This window comes from Penicillium nucicola, assembly GCF_028828085.1.
Source record: "Penicillium nucicola strain IBT 29836 chromosome Unknown utg000002l, whole genome shotgun sequence".
In the NCBI taxonomy this organism is placed as follows: Eukaryota; Fungi; Ascomycota; class Eurotiomycetes; order Eurotiales; family Aspergillaceae; genus Penicillium; species Penicillium nucicola.
The window spans coordinates 3229851-3244241 of record NW_026643126.1 but is presented as its reverse complement, the minus strand read 5'-3'; the positions used below and the strand labels follow the sequence as shown (position 1 = coordinate 3244241).

The window sequence follows — 14391 nt, the reverse complement described above, 5'->3', positions numbered from 1 at the left end:
TATTTTGTTATAGACAGCCCACGAACTTCCTCGCGGAGATCACCTGTCACGGGATTGTGACCACCAAGTAAGTGATAGTAAAACACCAAAGTGAAGTAAAAAAAAACATATATTCATTGCAATAGAAGGTACTTCAAACATCTTTTGAGAGAAGACCCAAAACGACAATGAAAACAAAGAGCCCCTTCTCACAAGTATCTGAAGTCAAAAAGATAGTCTCATCTCATCAGAATGAAGGCTATCAGTATGATTAGCTTTGATCATTAACAGTCTCTATATTAAATCTTATATTTTGAGACCGAAATAGTCATCTCATTGTAGAGAGAGAGATCAAATCTTCTGCCATTCGCCATTTTCACACTTAGTGCCGGGGACAATGGGTTGTGTACCAGCGGCACAGCTGTTTGGAAAATCAGGAGATCCAGCCAACGCCCTGGCGCAAATTGCGAGAAGGGCACCGATTTGGAAAGATAGTTGGAATGACTTCATTGTGGGCGGAGGGCTTTGGTGTCGCTTCTGTGTTTCTCACCAGCAGCGAGACTTCTTATTACTTATATTTCAAACGGGAGGCAAATTTGGCGACATGACGTAGACAAAAAGTAGGGATTTCTTATTGAACTGAGGAGAGTTGTTTATTGAGGTACGTTTACAGCTTCAGGTTTGACGGTAGCAATCTAGCGATTCCCGACCGAATATTGATCCGCGTGGAACTGGGGACTGCCATTGGTAGAACATTGACAGACTTCTCTGGGTGACGTCTTAACAAAGAAAATCGCTCCGGTAGGTCTGAAAATCTTGCAAATCTGGGCGGGGATATTTCATTGTGCTACACCCCAGTAACTACCCGAAAGAGGGCTCAATATCAACCCCCGTAATACTGAGTTTCTCAATAAAATGTTACCTAGGAAAAGGCTTGTCCAAGCCTTGGAATTCTTAAATTCAATTTTATCTGTTTGTTGGGTGATTTCGGCCAAGGCCGAGAGAATATTAGCGCTCAGAACGTTTCCATGCTTGATACCGATCACTTGCGCAGCTTCTTGGCAGCTTCTCTTGGCCTAAAGCACAATCGACGAAAACAAACTAAGAGCTGCCTCTTCATCAGGCTGTTATCCCTGGACAATATGAGATTGCACAGGTGTACTTGGGCAATGAAGCTTTAGCAGACATAAGACGGAGTTATTGTCCATACGCTATTTATCTCGCTGTCAACTAGAAGAACATATATATGGCTTCGCTTTTGATTGGGAATGGGCTCAGAGGTTTGCTTGGTCGGGTAGAAAGAATACCAAGGAGCTAACTTCACCAGAATCTGCAATTCCTGAACTATTTGTATCTGGCTTTCTTACTTGCTACTTTCGGATCCCTCATGTTATAAATTGAAATACTAAGCCAAGGTTTGGATCTAGAACTAGTTGCCCTGGTTCATACTGGCACATTCAAAATGACGCTACACCTGCTCAACGAGCAGTATACCCACCATCCACTGGGAGACATATACCAGTAACCCAATTAGCATCATCACTAGCCAGCACAACAGCCATCTTAGCAATATCTTCCGGCATCCCCGGCCCCTTAAGAGGATGCCGACGTCGGAGATCTTCCCATGGAGTCAAATTAGTAGTAGTCTCCTTGAAGATAGCAGTTTGTGTATCTGCATATCTGTCAGTATTGAGCAGAGTAAAACATAGAGAGCATATCTCACAACCAGGACAGAGCGCATTGATATGAATATTGTAAGGCGCATAATCCAAAGCCATCTGCCTTGTGAGATTGCTCACTGCACCCTTGGATGCACAGTATGATGCTAACCAAAAACATCAGTGACATGATCTCAACAAAACTCCAATAGATAAGGAACACCTACGGTTCTCCGGACCTCCAATCATAGCCATAATTGAAGAAATATTCACAATCCACCCACGATCTCCGGACGAATGAGGCGCTTGCGCAAGCATCTGTGTAAGGCCAAATTTGCAACCCAGAAATACAGACTTTGTGTTGACGCGCATTGTTGTATCCCAAGTTTCCTCGTCAGTGAGATGCAAGACAGCCGGTTTGCGGGCCTCGATGCTTATCCCAGCATTGTTGACGAGGCTGTGAATAATCAGTTCAGATCAGATACCCGATCAAATGATCAGTCGCAGACTTGGACATACATATCGAGTCTTCCGTATTCCTTAACAGTGGCCAGAACCAGGTTCTCCATTTGCGCTGCATCCCCGACATCCGTCTGCACGAATATCGCCTTCCCTCCTTCCTTCGTGATCAGATCGTGCGTTGCGATGTCCAATTCTTCCTGTGATCGGGCTATTGGCGTCAGATCCGCGCAGACAAGCTTGGCACCCTCCTGCGAGTATCGGATGGCGATGGCTCGTCCTAGACCAGACGATGCGCCGGTCACGATGGCCACTTTATCTTGTAGGCGGGCTGATCTAGACATTGTTCTCTTGATATCTTTTCCGGCTAGAGTGTGATACTTGAAGAAACGGAGCAGCGAGAGTCAGGTTTGAAAGGTATCATGTCTGTCAGACGGCGCCTGCATGAGGAAGCCTTTTATACGTTGGCAACTCATGTTGGAAATTGAGCCGAGACGTAGTCCATTCAATAAATCGGTATCGTGGGATGAGTGTGGGTATATTTCCTACTGAATATCTCACCGATCGTCAGAATCTCTGAATATAACATCGGTCCGGTTGCTACTTCAGGGCGAGGAGTCAATTAACATAGCGGAAAATGGGGGAGGGGCTTGGTATAAACGGCAAGAGAGCCGAGCACCAATACTCGCTCTGATTTCCTGTTTTGACCAGATCGGGACTGAACCGGAAAAATGATAATGCGGATTGGAACGGATTTGCTATCTATAACGTTATGTTCGGGGTTTGAGGGAATTGCAAACAGCCTAGAAAACAACAGCATCATGTAGATTTTGGTTTTCAGACGCAGTCAAACCCCTGTGTTAATTGAGGTGAGCCACCAAGATCGCGGGAAACGAGGAATCGACCCCCGAAACAATCCCAGAACGATGATAGAGCAGTGTAGGACCCTGTTCCTCCCTTTTCAAAACTCCGAATCTCAAAGTACAAAACCGATTCTCTCCTAAGTCATGTTTTGTCGCCTTTTCCTTGGAAAGCCAATTCGCTTTTTCCCGACTGTTCTCCCGGGTGCCCGGCGGACATTCCACGATTGCCTTTTGCACATTCCGCGATCTGGCAACACCGTTTCCAGCCCACCACTCTCACCACGAATCGTGGCAAATGCCCAGGAATGCTATTATTCTGCCAGGTATTTTAGATTCAGGGTCTGCGAGTAGGCAGAAGACTAATTGACTAATTGACGAATGAAAAGATAATCAGACAGGGGCAACAACAATACTAAGCCCCGCCCATTATCCGGAGTCCGGGCAATGCATGGCCAGCCAAGGCACCACCGGCAGACCTCGCATGGCAAGACGGCCCCGGTTCCGGGCGGGATCGACCCGGCTCGCGTGGTTTCTTTTTTAATCCTTCCTGAAGCGGAGAGATATGTACACAGAAACACAAATCACCAATGAGAACATGCCATACCCGCGCCAGATCTGAAAAGTGAGTAAGTAACTTATGGCAATTTGACCGAATCAACCTGCATGGCCGATCGCAGTCCTTCCGAAAGAGTCTAAGATCGACACTACTAAGTGAGCCCCGCGCATAGCCCCCCGAAGCGGTCCGATACACTAATGCAATGCACGTTGAACCAGAGATCAATGTGCATGTAGGTGTCTATAATATGGCTAGACAGTGCATAGCCGACGAGGGGTCGGTCGTCTACCAGCCAATACACCTCGTATCTGCCGGGTAGAGGTTACATCCGACACAAACAATCAATCCAGAACCTGCAAGACAGTACACACTACAGTATTCCTCAGTGTCACCCGAGAACAATTATTGACCGAACGCAATGATTGTGTCTCGGAGGTGTGCGGTGTATTGTATGGAGGTGTGGTCCACTCTCTACAGCTATTATCCAATGCCCAGATCAATGCCCGAATCCACTTTCTCAGTGCTATCCACTGGTGCCTGTCTGGGAACGCAACCATATTGTTCTCATCACATTGTTTTCGGGCCAAGGTGCCATGTACCACTAGGTGCTGACCTTTTTCCGGGCCGTATATATAGTACATACGGACTAGAATCCCAGTCATGTAGATCACTCTCACACTCTCTCAAATTGTGTTCGGTTCGTTCTCGAGCTGGTGACACTGTCCGTTATGCGTTTTTCGACTATGATGCGGGGGTCGTGGGTGGCCCTCGCTGCGCTGTCTGGTACAGCTGCAGGAATGGGTCTGGGTCATGGCGCGACCAAGTTTAAGAGAGATATCAAGCTATCTGCTGAGTTGGGTATCCATCCGGATATTTTGCTTGGGCAGCGGACTTCCGTGGCTGCCGTTGCTGGGGCTTCTCTTGATCAGAATGTCAAGGCGGAATATGTTTCGGTAAGTTTCGATTATCCAGCTGGATCGTGTTCGGCCGTGTCGGGGTTGTTTGGGCATCAAAATCAGTACTGATATCTCATAGCTTCCCATCGATCATAGCAATCACTCTGTGGGTTTCTACCAGAACAGATATTGGGCCTCAACGGACCATTATAAAGAAGGAGGACCGGTGTTTATTTACGACGTCGGAGAGGCCACGGCCGAAAGCTCGGCTCAAGTCCATCTGGGCAATTCGTCTTCGTTCTTCTATCAGATGCTTGAAGAGTTCGGCGGCGTTGGTATTGTTTGGGAACACAGGTTCGTCGGATTCTGCTCGTATATCGCCTCATTTCACTGACCCCGACTAGATACTATGGTGATTCGCTGCCATTCCCCGTCAATAAGGACACTCCATCGGAGCACTTCCAGTATCTTAACAATCGCCAGGCCCTAGCGGATATTCCATACTTCGCGCAGAACTTTACTCGCGATAGTCTCAAAGATGTCGATTTGACTTCCTACGCACAGCCTTGGGTCATGGTAGGAGGATCCTACGCCGGCATGCGCTCTGCATTCACCCGCAATGAGTATCCGGACAGTATCTTTGCATCTTTTGCTTCATCCGCCCCAGTTCAGGCGAAGATCGACATGAGCGTTTATTTCGATCAGGTGTATGCTGGACTTGTTGCGTACGGATACTCCAACTGCACCAAGGATATCAAAGCAGCAGTGGAATACATCGACGAGCAGCTTTCCAGAAACAAGAGTTCTGCGGCGGCCATCAAAAAGCAGTTCTTCGGCGATGGCGCTGAAAACAATAGCCATGGTGATTTCACAGCCGCGCTCACTGGTATCTTCCAATACTTCCAGTCATATGGTCTGGCCGGTGGCAGTGCTGGTCTGGGATCCTTCTGTGAGCACATGGAGACCGACGGAGTCACCGGACGTCCGGCACCACCTACTGGATTCGCCCGCTTCCGTGGTAAAGAGTATGCGGCCAAACGGTGGGCCTCATGGCCAGTATTTACACAGCTGATCAACTTCAACTTCGAGACCAACTGCAAGCAACTCGACCCTAGCGAGGACCTGTCTTGTATTTTGTCCCCTCCAGCCGTTGACCCGGACACCATCAGTTGGACATGGCAGTACTGCGACGAATGGGGATACTTCCAGACGATCAACAAGGGGCCTCACGCTCTTCTGTCCAAATACCAATCCCTCGACTATGCGCAGTTTGTGTGCAACCGACAATTTCCAGAAGCCGCGAAGAGCGGCCTACTACCCCCACAACCCCGAGCCAAGGAGATGAACCAGCAGACCGGCGGGTGGACAATTCGTCCGTCCAACGTGTACTGGAGCGGAGGACAATTCGACCCCTGGCGCACACTCTCCCCTCTTGCGACAGGCAACCTCGCCCCACAGAACGTGGCTTTCACCACCGACATCCCCGCATGTAACGTGCAAACAGACGAAGACACGCTGTTTGGATACATCATGGACAATGCCGAGCACTGTTTCGATTTCCGCACTTCCTTTGAGCCGGGTAAGCCGTCCCGAAACAACTTTCACCAGGCGTTGAAAAAGTGGCTGCCATGCTTCAAGCCCACAGAGCATTAAGTCGGACGAGTAAACTGGCCAGTCAAGAGGGATCGGCAGACGCCATGTCTGCATGTGTCAGCGAGGACTGACACGAAGTGTGAAGAACGCACACTTTGAACTACGAATCCCGCGATTCTCACGTGTGGTTCTACCGAGGCGAATGTGGTCACCGAGAACTCTCATATTTTATTCTTTACATACTTAATCCAAATTACTTTCTTTTGAGATTCTTTCATTTAGTCGGATCTAAAATCATCCAAGTATGCTCAGCCCAGCCGTCGCCTGGATTGGCGCAATCTACGCAGGCTTCGTGATCCTGCGTTTCCTCGCACAGCTCCACCACGACTATAAACAATCCAAGGCCCTAAACTGCGAACCTCCCCCAAATGGACACTCTGCCTTTTTCGGGATTCCAGCCTTCCTGCGACTCAGCAAGGCTGTGCGCGAAAAGCGCTGGATCGACTATCTCACCGACCAGTTCGCAGTGCATGGCGCCTACACTTTCCGTCAGCAATTTCTAACGCGCACACTGACGACGACTATCGAGCCCGAGAACATCAAAGCCGTGCTAGCAACTCAATTTAAAGATTTCTGTCTCGGCACTCGACACCAGCAATTCGATCCCCTGTTGGGAGATGGGATCTTTACGCTTGATGGCGCGGGGTGGTCGCATGCGCGGGGACTATTGCGTCCACAGTTTACCAGGGATCAAGTGAGTAACGTTTTAAGTTCCGGAGGCTTCTCGGGGAATTAAGAGCCTCGTCCAAGGTTGATTCTTGGCTGACAGTCATGCAGGTCGCCGATCTGTCCATGCTGGACGATCATATCTCGCATTTAATCGATTTAATTCCGAAAGACAGGAGCAGCTTTGATATTCAGCGCTTGTTCTTCCTATTGACCCTAGATTCTGCGACGCATTTCCTTTTCGGTGAATCGGTGGGATGCATGCTTCCGCCCTCTGAGGCATCAGGCGTTCTAGAAAAGTCCGCGGTAGGGAGCGCACAGGGATTCGCTGAGGCTTTCGGAACTGCACAGGATTATCTTGCCTCCCGATCGCGAGCGCAGGGCTTATACTGGCTTATCAATCCGAAGGAGTTCCGCGAGGCGAACCGGAAGGTTCATGAGGTCGTCGATCATTATGTCAATGTTGCACTAGAGTCGAAGCGCAATCCCGACAAAAAGAATGTCGACGGTCGGTATATCTTCCTGGAGGCTTTGGCTGCGGAGACCGATGATCCGAAGATGTTGCGTGATAATATGTTGAATATTCTTCTTGCTGGTCGGGACACGACTGCTTCTTTGTTGAGCTCTACTTTCTTTTACCTTGCGCGTCATCCTAATGTTTGGAACCGGTTGCGTCGGGAGATAATTGAGAACTTTGGTGATGGGAAGAGTTCCAAGGTTGAGATGACTCAGACCAAGCTGAAGGACATCCCTTATTTGCGATATGTCCTCAATGAAGGTAAGTGGCGGAGGGTGGTAGAACGGTACTGAGGCTATGGGGACTAATTACTTTCTAGTTCTTCGTCTTCAACCGCCCGTCCCGGTGAACTTTCGTGTTGCGACAAAGGATACCTCAATCCCAGTTGGTGGCGGGCCAGACCGTCGATCCCCTGTGTTTATCAAAAAGGGTGGAATGGTCGCCTACAATGTCTTTGCCATGCACCGCCGGACCGATCTGTGGGGCAAAGATGCCACATCATTCCGACCAGAGCGCTGGGAGGAGAATGCTAAGCATGGCTGGGAGTATCTTCCATTCAATGGTGGACCACGAATTTGTCTGGGTCGTAAGTTGATCATGTTTTTTCAACAATCCTCGGAATGATCGAAAGTGGCTAACGCTGTCTTAGAACAATATGCTCTTACGGAGGCAAGCTATACAGTTGTACGTCTGATGCAGCACTTTGATACACTTGAAAATGCGGATCCCCATCCTCGGACAGAACCTATCAAGTTGTCAAATCTTACTATGATGCACGATTTAGGCGTGCCTATTCGGTTGTATTCTTCGGAGCGAATTTGAAATTGGTGTTCTTTTTGCTATCTTTTGACCAATAAACAGAATGAATAGACATCTGGTGGGCTTTTGATGATATCGGGGCTTCTATCATGCGGCAAATCCATAACTCCCAAGTTGAGCATATACATGCCATGGGTCTGTTTCTGGTGATTCTTTGATCAGATGTATCAACTCAAATGCTTTGGGGATATTCTGGGTTTGACCAATGCGCTGTAGCTGCTCAAGAGCCCAGGATCGTTGATATTCTGCTGTCCATTTGGATCTCCCGACAACATATAGTGGGAAGAACAGTGTGTAGCAGCTTATGATTTGGGATGAATCTTCATTTATCCCAAACACCATGTTCTGTCGAAACGATGAATCTGCATATTGTGAAATCGTCGCGCATATATCATCAGACATCGTCCTAATTGTATTGACACTTGCGTTTTGCAGGTTATCCCAGACGATAAGCTTTTGTTCGTAGTCACTTTTGCGACATTGTAGTAGAAAATCATGAATCAAAACACGAACTAGCCGTATTGTGTTCCACGCCTGTGTAACATGCCGATTTGCATATATCTCTTTTCGAGGGAAAGCATCTGTTGGTCCCTGTATCCCAGGTAGCCATCCATCGGGCATACTTCGAGACAATTCCACGAGCTTAAGATCAAGGTCGCAGGCCATGCTGTCATGATCATCAAATGACAGTTTAGACTCCGCAACTTGGCTTCGAAGAAATGCATACTCCGCCATGAGACACGTTAGTTTCCATTTCGGATCCGTGCGTATGGCCGAGTGTTTTTCAACATGCGATCGTATTTCGAGCAGTGCCTGTGGAATAGCCGTGGCACTCGCCACCGAAGAAATGGTACAATTTGTGACCAATCTTACCAACAGGCGCAAAGACATAGGATCCGAGAGATTTTTCAACCCCAAAGCTTGAACAAGAGCCAGTGAGCCATTGATATGCCCTAACCAAAACCCGTTCCCCCCTGAACCAGTATTGATTATCTTCTCAAATAGATCCAGACACATGGAGCTTGTCAGCATGTAATGTTTGGCACTGATATCCGAAGACGGAAGCGCCTTATTCATCGTTCGAAGAGCGGTGGAATATTCCAAACGGGCGCGACTGAACAGGGATGATGACATGCGCCGATGGGCCAGAAATGCTAGACACACTGCATCAATACTAGATGTCAAATAGGCTGGTGCTGAGTTGGGAATCTGAATGAGAAAATCCCAACCCCTTGATCCTGGTAATACATAATGTGCGAAGAAGATACTCCTAGCTTGAAGCTCGATTGCGTATTGCAGGGGTTTTGGAAGTGGCATACGGAGTTTCCGGTTAATGAAGTCTGTCTCATCGTGAATGCGAAGCTCGGTATCCGCGCGATATCCGTGACAGTGTTCGTTTGCTCGCAGGCACGACCCGCACGAGCCCGGTTGGAGATCGCACTATTCGGGATCAGCCTATGATCATGTAGTTAGTCAGATGGACTGACTTTTAATCTCCGAAGCCTACATCGAGAGCAAGCCTTTGATGGCCGCCCGCGAAAAACCATGGTGTCCTGGAGAAGTAGAAGTCAAGTGACGTTTGGACTGTATGGGGAAATACGCTAAGCCCGGTTTGGTAACCATTTCGACCGAGGGGCCGCAAAAAGGAAATTTGAGCTTCTGATTGGTTGACGAGGATAGTATCGGCGTTATCGCATCGCTTATGTCCGACTTGGTTGTATACCTAGACTGCTCATGCCTACTTCTCACGGCTTTTCTTTTACACTCCCAATTCATATCACAGCCATGTCTTCTTTCCAATACAAACATGTTCTTCTTATCGGGGCAACTTCCGGTATTGGCCTTGCTATGGCCAATCGGCTTCTTGAGAGTGGTCTCAAAGTCACAGCTGTCGGTCGTCGCCAGGACCGTCTGGATGAATTTGTGCGCATGAACGGCGATGGGAATGCTAGTGGAGTCGTGTTTGATATAGCTGACCTGAAGGCCATTCCCCGCTTCGTCGAGAGGTACAGATTTACCGGGGCTCAATGTGGGAAATGTCACACTGATTCAGAGCAAACAGGGTGATCGAGCAGTCGCCCGACATTGACTGCGTCTTTTTCAACGCGGGTGCCCAGCACATGTACGACATGACCGACCCGGCCAAGTTTGATCTCGATCAGTTCCAGAGTGAAGTGAGCGTCAACTTCAACAGCTTTGTCGCTCTAACCCATGCCTTCTTGCCTTTCTTGATCAAGAAAGATACTCCGACCAGTTTCATCTTGTGGGTATAATTGAAAGCCAAATCTGACGGGACGACAAGCTCATATCGAATAGTACGGGCTCTCATATTGCAATTGTGCCTGCTTTCCCCATGCCGGCCTATTGCGCATCTAAGGCGGCGTTGAATGTCTTCACACTATGCTTACGCGAGCAGCTATCTAAGACTCACGTTAAGGTCATTGAGATATCGCCTCCTGTGGTGCAAAGTAAGTTGAACCAAGTGTCATTCAGGTCTCTACAAGTGTTCGACTAACTGGATTCTAGCCGAGCTTCATGATTACATGGGAGAAGAGAAGGGGCGCAGCATGGGCATGCCTGTTGCTCAATTTACTGAGGCTGCATTTGAAGGACTGGCGGCTGGCAAGGAAACAATCGTCATTGGTTCCGCTGGACCCGCGGAAGAGTTTAATGATCTTCTCGATAAGAGACGAATTGCCTTTAATGGGATGACCAACTTGATCCGGAAGAACTTTTGAGCAGAGGGGAGAAGACACAGAGCAGTACAAGCGGTGATCTCATGACAGTTTCAGGGCAATTCGGTGGGCCGATTGGACATGTCGATAGGAAAGGCAGGAATGATTAAGATGAAGGTCGAGCGCTTGAAGGAAATGGTGTAGGAGAACACGCGTGACAATAAATTTTGTACAGCAGCAAGAGCTGCATATGTTGGAATGCGTTAATAGCTTGCATCTCTAGGGTTTATCTCGCTACGCCAAGCATCAGTCAAACGGGATGATTTGAATCTTACTGTAGTCATGACCTGATGGCGGTATTGAACTATCTTCCCCTCATTCTGTCAACTGCTGTGTCATATTTCTACGTGTGGATGAGTCGCACTTTCAGATACTTATGAATCAAAACCAGATGACTTCAAATAATTTAAATACAAAGAGTCACGTACAGTACCTCCCCATGCCTCTAGGTCTGATTCATGGCGGAACTGGGCCTTGGCAGTCAGCGTAGCGTAGGAGACATAGCTCCGATTGAGCCTCAAGGATTCAGCGTCAAGTATGTCCCATGACCACTTTTATTTTCGAAGTTCTGAACCACGTTTATCTAGTCGAACGATTTTTTCACCATTTTTTTCACCAACGTTTTTGGATCTTGCTTCTAGTTAGGGCAGTGAACAGATTCTGAAGCTGTTTAAAAAAAGCCGATGGTTTGTTCAGTCCAATGAGTGTTTAAATATCTCAGTCCAAATGAAACCTGCGTTTCTCGTATTATTTGACGCAGCTTATATGGACCCAGAGCATATACACCCATGCAACACAAGGTCAACGACTACTGCAGATGTCAGAAGTCTCTCTGCACTACTACAAACTAATCCAAACCTTTCAATAGACAGCTCACATAGATAATTGGGTCAGTAGAGATGAACCCAAAGGGGGAGGCCGTAGTAAGCCCAGAACGACGTTTGAAACGCCAGTCTCGCTTAGAGAGAACCTTGTGCAGGAAACATCTAATGTTTCTTCGAGGCACTGAAAATGAGTTTGTTATTTATGTCGTATTGTTAAAAAGCCTTCAAGATGCCAGTATAGGCTGCCATTTCCTCCATGGCTTGTTTCACGATTGCAGGATCATGTAGGTTGGATACAAATTACGATTGTATGAGCAACTCCATTACATTCCTAAAAATCGGCCAAAGCTCTGAACTTCGTTTTTGCGTAAGTTCAATCACAGGAATGAAACAAGAAATCAAGTGCACCCCAAAGCCAGTTTGAATACGTCGGAGAATTGCCACCCGGAGATTCCCCGCGGTTTTACCGTTGGCTCAGGAGAACTTCCGAATATATCGAAAGAGGCAATGAACATCGCAAGGCGATCCAGAGTCGTGCAGATTTGCTATTCTATTGGTTCCAAGTATTGCTAAATCTCGGGAAAATAGAATCAGTTCTGAAGACAGTACAGTAGATGTATAAAAGTGGTTGTACCCCGCAAAAGTAAATAGGATCTATCAGAGCAACACATTTTCACAGCACTATGAAGTTGTCTGGTGCGATTCTTGTCTTTTTGAGTGACCGAGCGGCATGTTCTGTATTCAGTCGTGAAACTTCTTCGATTGATTACAACTCTGCACCTCCAAACCTATCGACATTAGCCAACGCCACTCTCTTTGACACATGGAGACCGAGAGCCCATATACTTCCTCCATCTGGAAAGATTGGTGATCCATGCATGCAATACACCGATCCTAATACAGGCCTTTTCCACGTCGGCTGGCTGCACGACGGAATTGCAGGGGCCACTACAGATGACCTTGTTACCTATACAGACCTAAGGCCCCACGGAAGCCCGTCAATTATTGCAGGAGGAAAAAACGATCCCCTTGCTGTCTTCGATGGATCTGTGATCCCCAATGGCATCAATGGCTTGCCAACTTTGCTATATACTTCAGTGTCTTATCTTCCAATTCACTGGTCGATTCCCTACACTCGGGGGAGCGAAACCCAGTCATTGGCCGTTTCATATGATGGTGGTCACAACTTCACCAAGCTCAGTCAAGGTCCAGTTATTCCTTCGCCACCATTTGCTCTCAACGTGACGGCCTTCCGGGATCCTTATGTCTTCCAAAGCGCAGCGTTGGATTCGGCCCTCAACAGCACGCAACAAACGTGGTATACCGCTATTTCTGGTGGTGTCCACGGTGTCGGACCTTGCCAGTTCTTGTACCGTCAGCACGATGCAGACTTCCAATATTGGGAGTATCTGGGGCAATGGTGGCAAGAACCCGTCAATACTACCTGGGGCAATGGTGACTGGGCTGGAGGATGGGGTTTCAACTTTGAAGTTGGTAACGTTTTCAGCTTGAATGAAGACGGCTATAGCCTTGATGGAGAATTTTTTATGACACTCGGTACTGAGGGGTCCCAGGCGCCTATCACTCCTCAGGTGTCTTCCATTCATGACATGCTGTGGGTGGCGGGCAATATCACCAAGGGCGACTCGGTCGCTTTCACTCCCACCATGGCCGGTGTACTTGACTGGGGTCTGTCATCCTATGCAGCTGCAGGAAAGATTCTACCTGCGACTTCAAAGGCTTCCACTAAGAGTGGCGCCCCCGATCGCTTCATCTCGTACGTTTGGCTTACTGGAGATCTGTTTGAGCTGGCAACTGGCTTCCCTACGTCTCAGCAAAACTGGACTGGAGCCCTTCTTTTCCCTCGTGAGCTGAAAGTCCAGACGCTGCCCAATGTTGTGGATAATAAGCTTGCGCGCGAGTCTGGTTCTTCTTGGCGCGTGTCTCGCGAGGAAAATGGTCAAGTTGACCTCGAAACCATGGGGATCTCAATCGCAAGAGAGACCCATGATGCTCTGACATCCGGTCCCTCCACTATCGAGGCAGGTCGGACACTATCCGAAGCTGCAAATGTGGCGTTCAAGACCTCGCCATCCAGCAAGTTCTTCGCTCTCACGGCGAACATTTCTTTCCCAAGCTCGGCTCGTGGCTCTGACATTCAGTCTGGATTCAAAATTCTTTCTTCGGAACTCGAATCAACATCTATTTACTACCAATTCTCAAATGAGTCCATCATTATCGACCGCAGCAATACCAGTGCCGCCGCAAAGACTACGGATGGAATCAGCAGCGAGAACGAGTCAGGTCGTCTGCGTCTTTTCGATATCACTCACGATGGAGCGGAGAGAATTGAGACCTTGGAATTGACTATTGTGGTGGACAATGGTGTTCTGGAGGTTTATGCCAATGGCCGCTTTGCGTTGAGTACCTGGGCACGGTCAGTACATCCAGTAGGGTCTTCTACCACAGCTAACCAATCTCATATGCAGGTCTTGGTATGCAAACTCAACGAATATTGGTTTCTTCCATAATGGCGTGGGAGAAACTACCTTTGGGAATGTGACAGTATTTGAGGGTCTATACAATGCTTGGCCTCAGAGAGGCTGAACAATGAGTGAGAATGCTTATAAAGAGCGCAGCGCTGTGTCTAATGCAGAAAGGGTATCTGCACATACATTGAACTACGGGTCTTATGTCTCTGAGAAGAATAGAGCAGCATGAGCTTGGGGGCCATATATCCAGCACATTAATTAGCATTTGTTTCAT

The 14391-nt window shown here is 48.1% G+C and overlaps 5 protein-coding genes across 5 annotated transcripts; 4 read left to right on the top strand and 1 right to left on the bottom strand.

The window, feature by feature from the left end:
* Nucleotides 1-1457: 1457 nt before the first annotated feature.
* On the bottom strand, nt 1458-2440 carry N7511_002986 (SDR family NAD(P)-dependent oxidoreductase; the record flags this gene model as incomplete). The annotated part of the gene is made up of 4 exons (XM_057125411.1): nt 1458-1651; nt 1703-1804; nt 1865-2094; nt 2157-2440. 4 exons carry the CDS (start codon nt 2438-2440, stop codon nt 1458-1460), a joined length of 810 nt encoding a protein of 269 aa, XP_056987570.1.
* A 1818-nt stretch (nt 2441-4258) lies between these two features.
* Nucleotides 4259-6064, top strand: N7511_002985 (putative serine peptidase, family S28; the record flags this gene model as incomplete). Its single annotated transcript, XM_057125410.1, has 3 exons — nt 4259-4468; nt 4551-4765; nt 4816-6064. The coding sequence occupies 3 exons, from the start codon at nt 4259-4261 to the stop codon at nt 6062-6064; spliced, it is 1674 nt and encodes a 557-aa protein (XP_056987569.1).
* A 244-nt stretch (nt 6065-6308) lies between these two features.
* Nucleotides 6309-8069, top strand: N7511_002984 (cytochrome P450; the record flags this gene model as incomplete). Its single annotated transcript, XM_057125409.1, has 4 exons — nt 6309-6758; nt 6842-7508; nt 7567-7833; nt 7897-8069. The coding sequence occupies 4 exons, from the start codon at nt 6309-6311 to the stop codon at nt 8067-8069; spliced, it is 1557 nt and encodes a 518-aa protein (XP_056987568.1).
* Nucleotides 8070-9851: 1782 nt separating this feature from the next.
* Nucleotides 9852-10804, top strand: N7511_002983 (oxidoreductase, short-chain dehydrogenase/reductase family; the record flags this gene model as incomplete). Its single annotated transcript, XM_057125408.1, has 4 exons — nt 9852-10072; nt 10129-10329; nt 10383-10534; nt 10593-10804. 4 exons carry the CDS (start codon nt 9852-9854, stop codon nt 10802-10804), a joined length of 786 nt encoding a protein of 261 aa, XP_056987567.1.
* Nucleotides 10805-12308: 1504 nt separating this feature from the next.
* Nucleotides 12309-14232, top strand: N7511_002982 (glycoside hydrolase family 32 protein; the record flags this gene model as incomplete). The annotated part of the gene is made up of 2 exons (XM_057125407.1): nt 12309-14062; nt 14115-14232. The coding sequence occupies 2 exons, from the start codon at nt 12309-12311 to the stop codon at nt 14230-14232; spliced, it is 1872 nt and encodes a 623-aa protein (XP_056987566.1).
* Nucleotides 14233-14391: the final 159 nt, after the last annotated feature.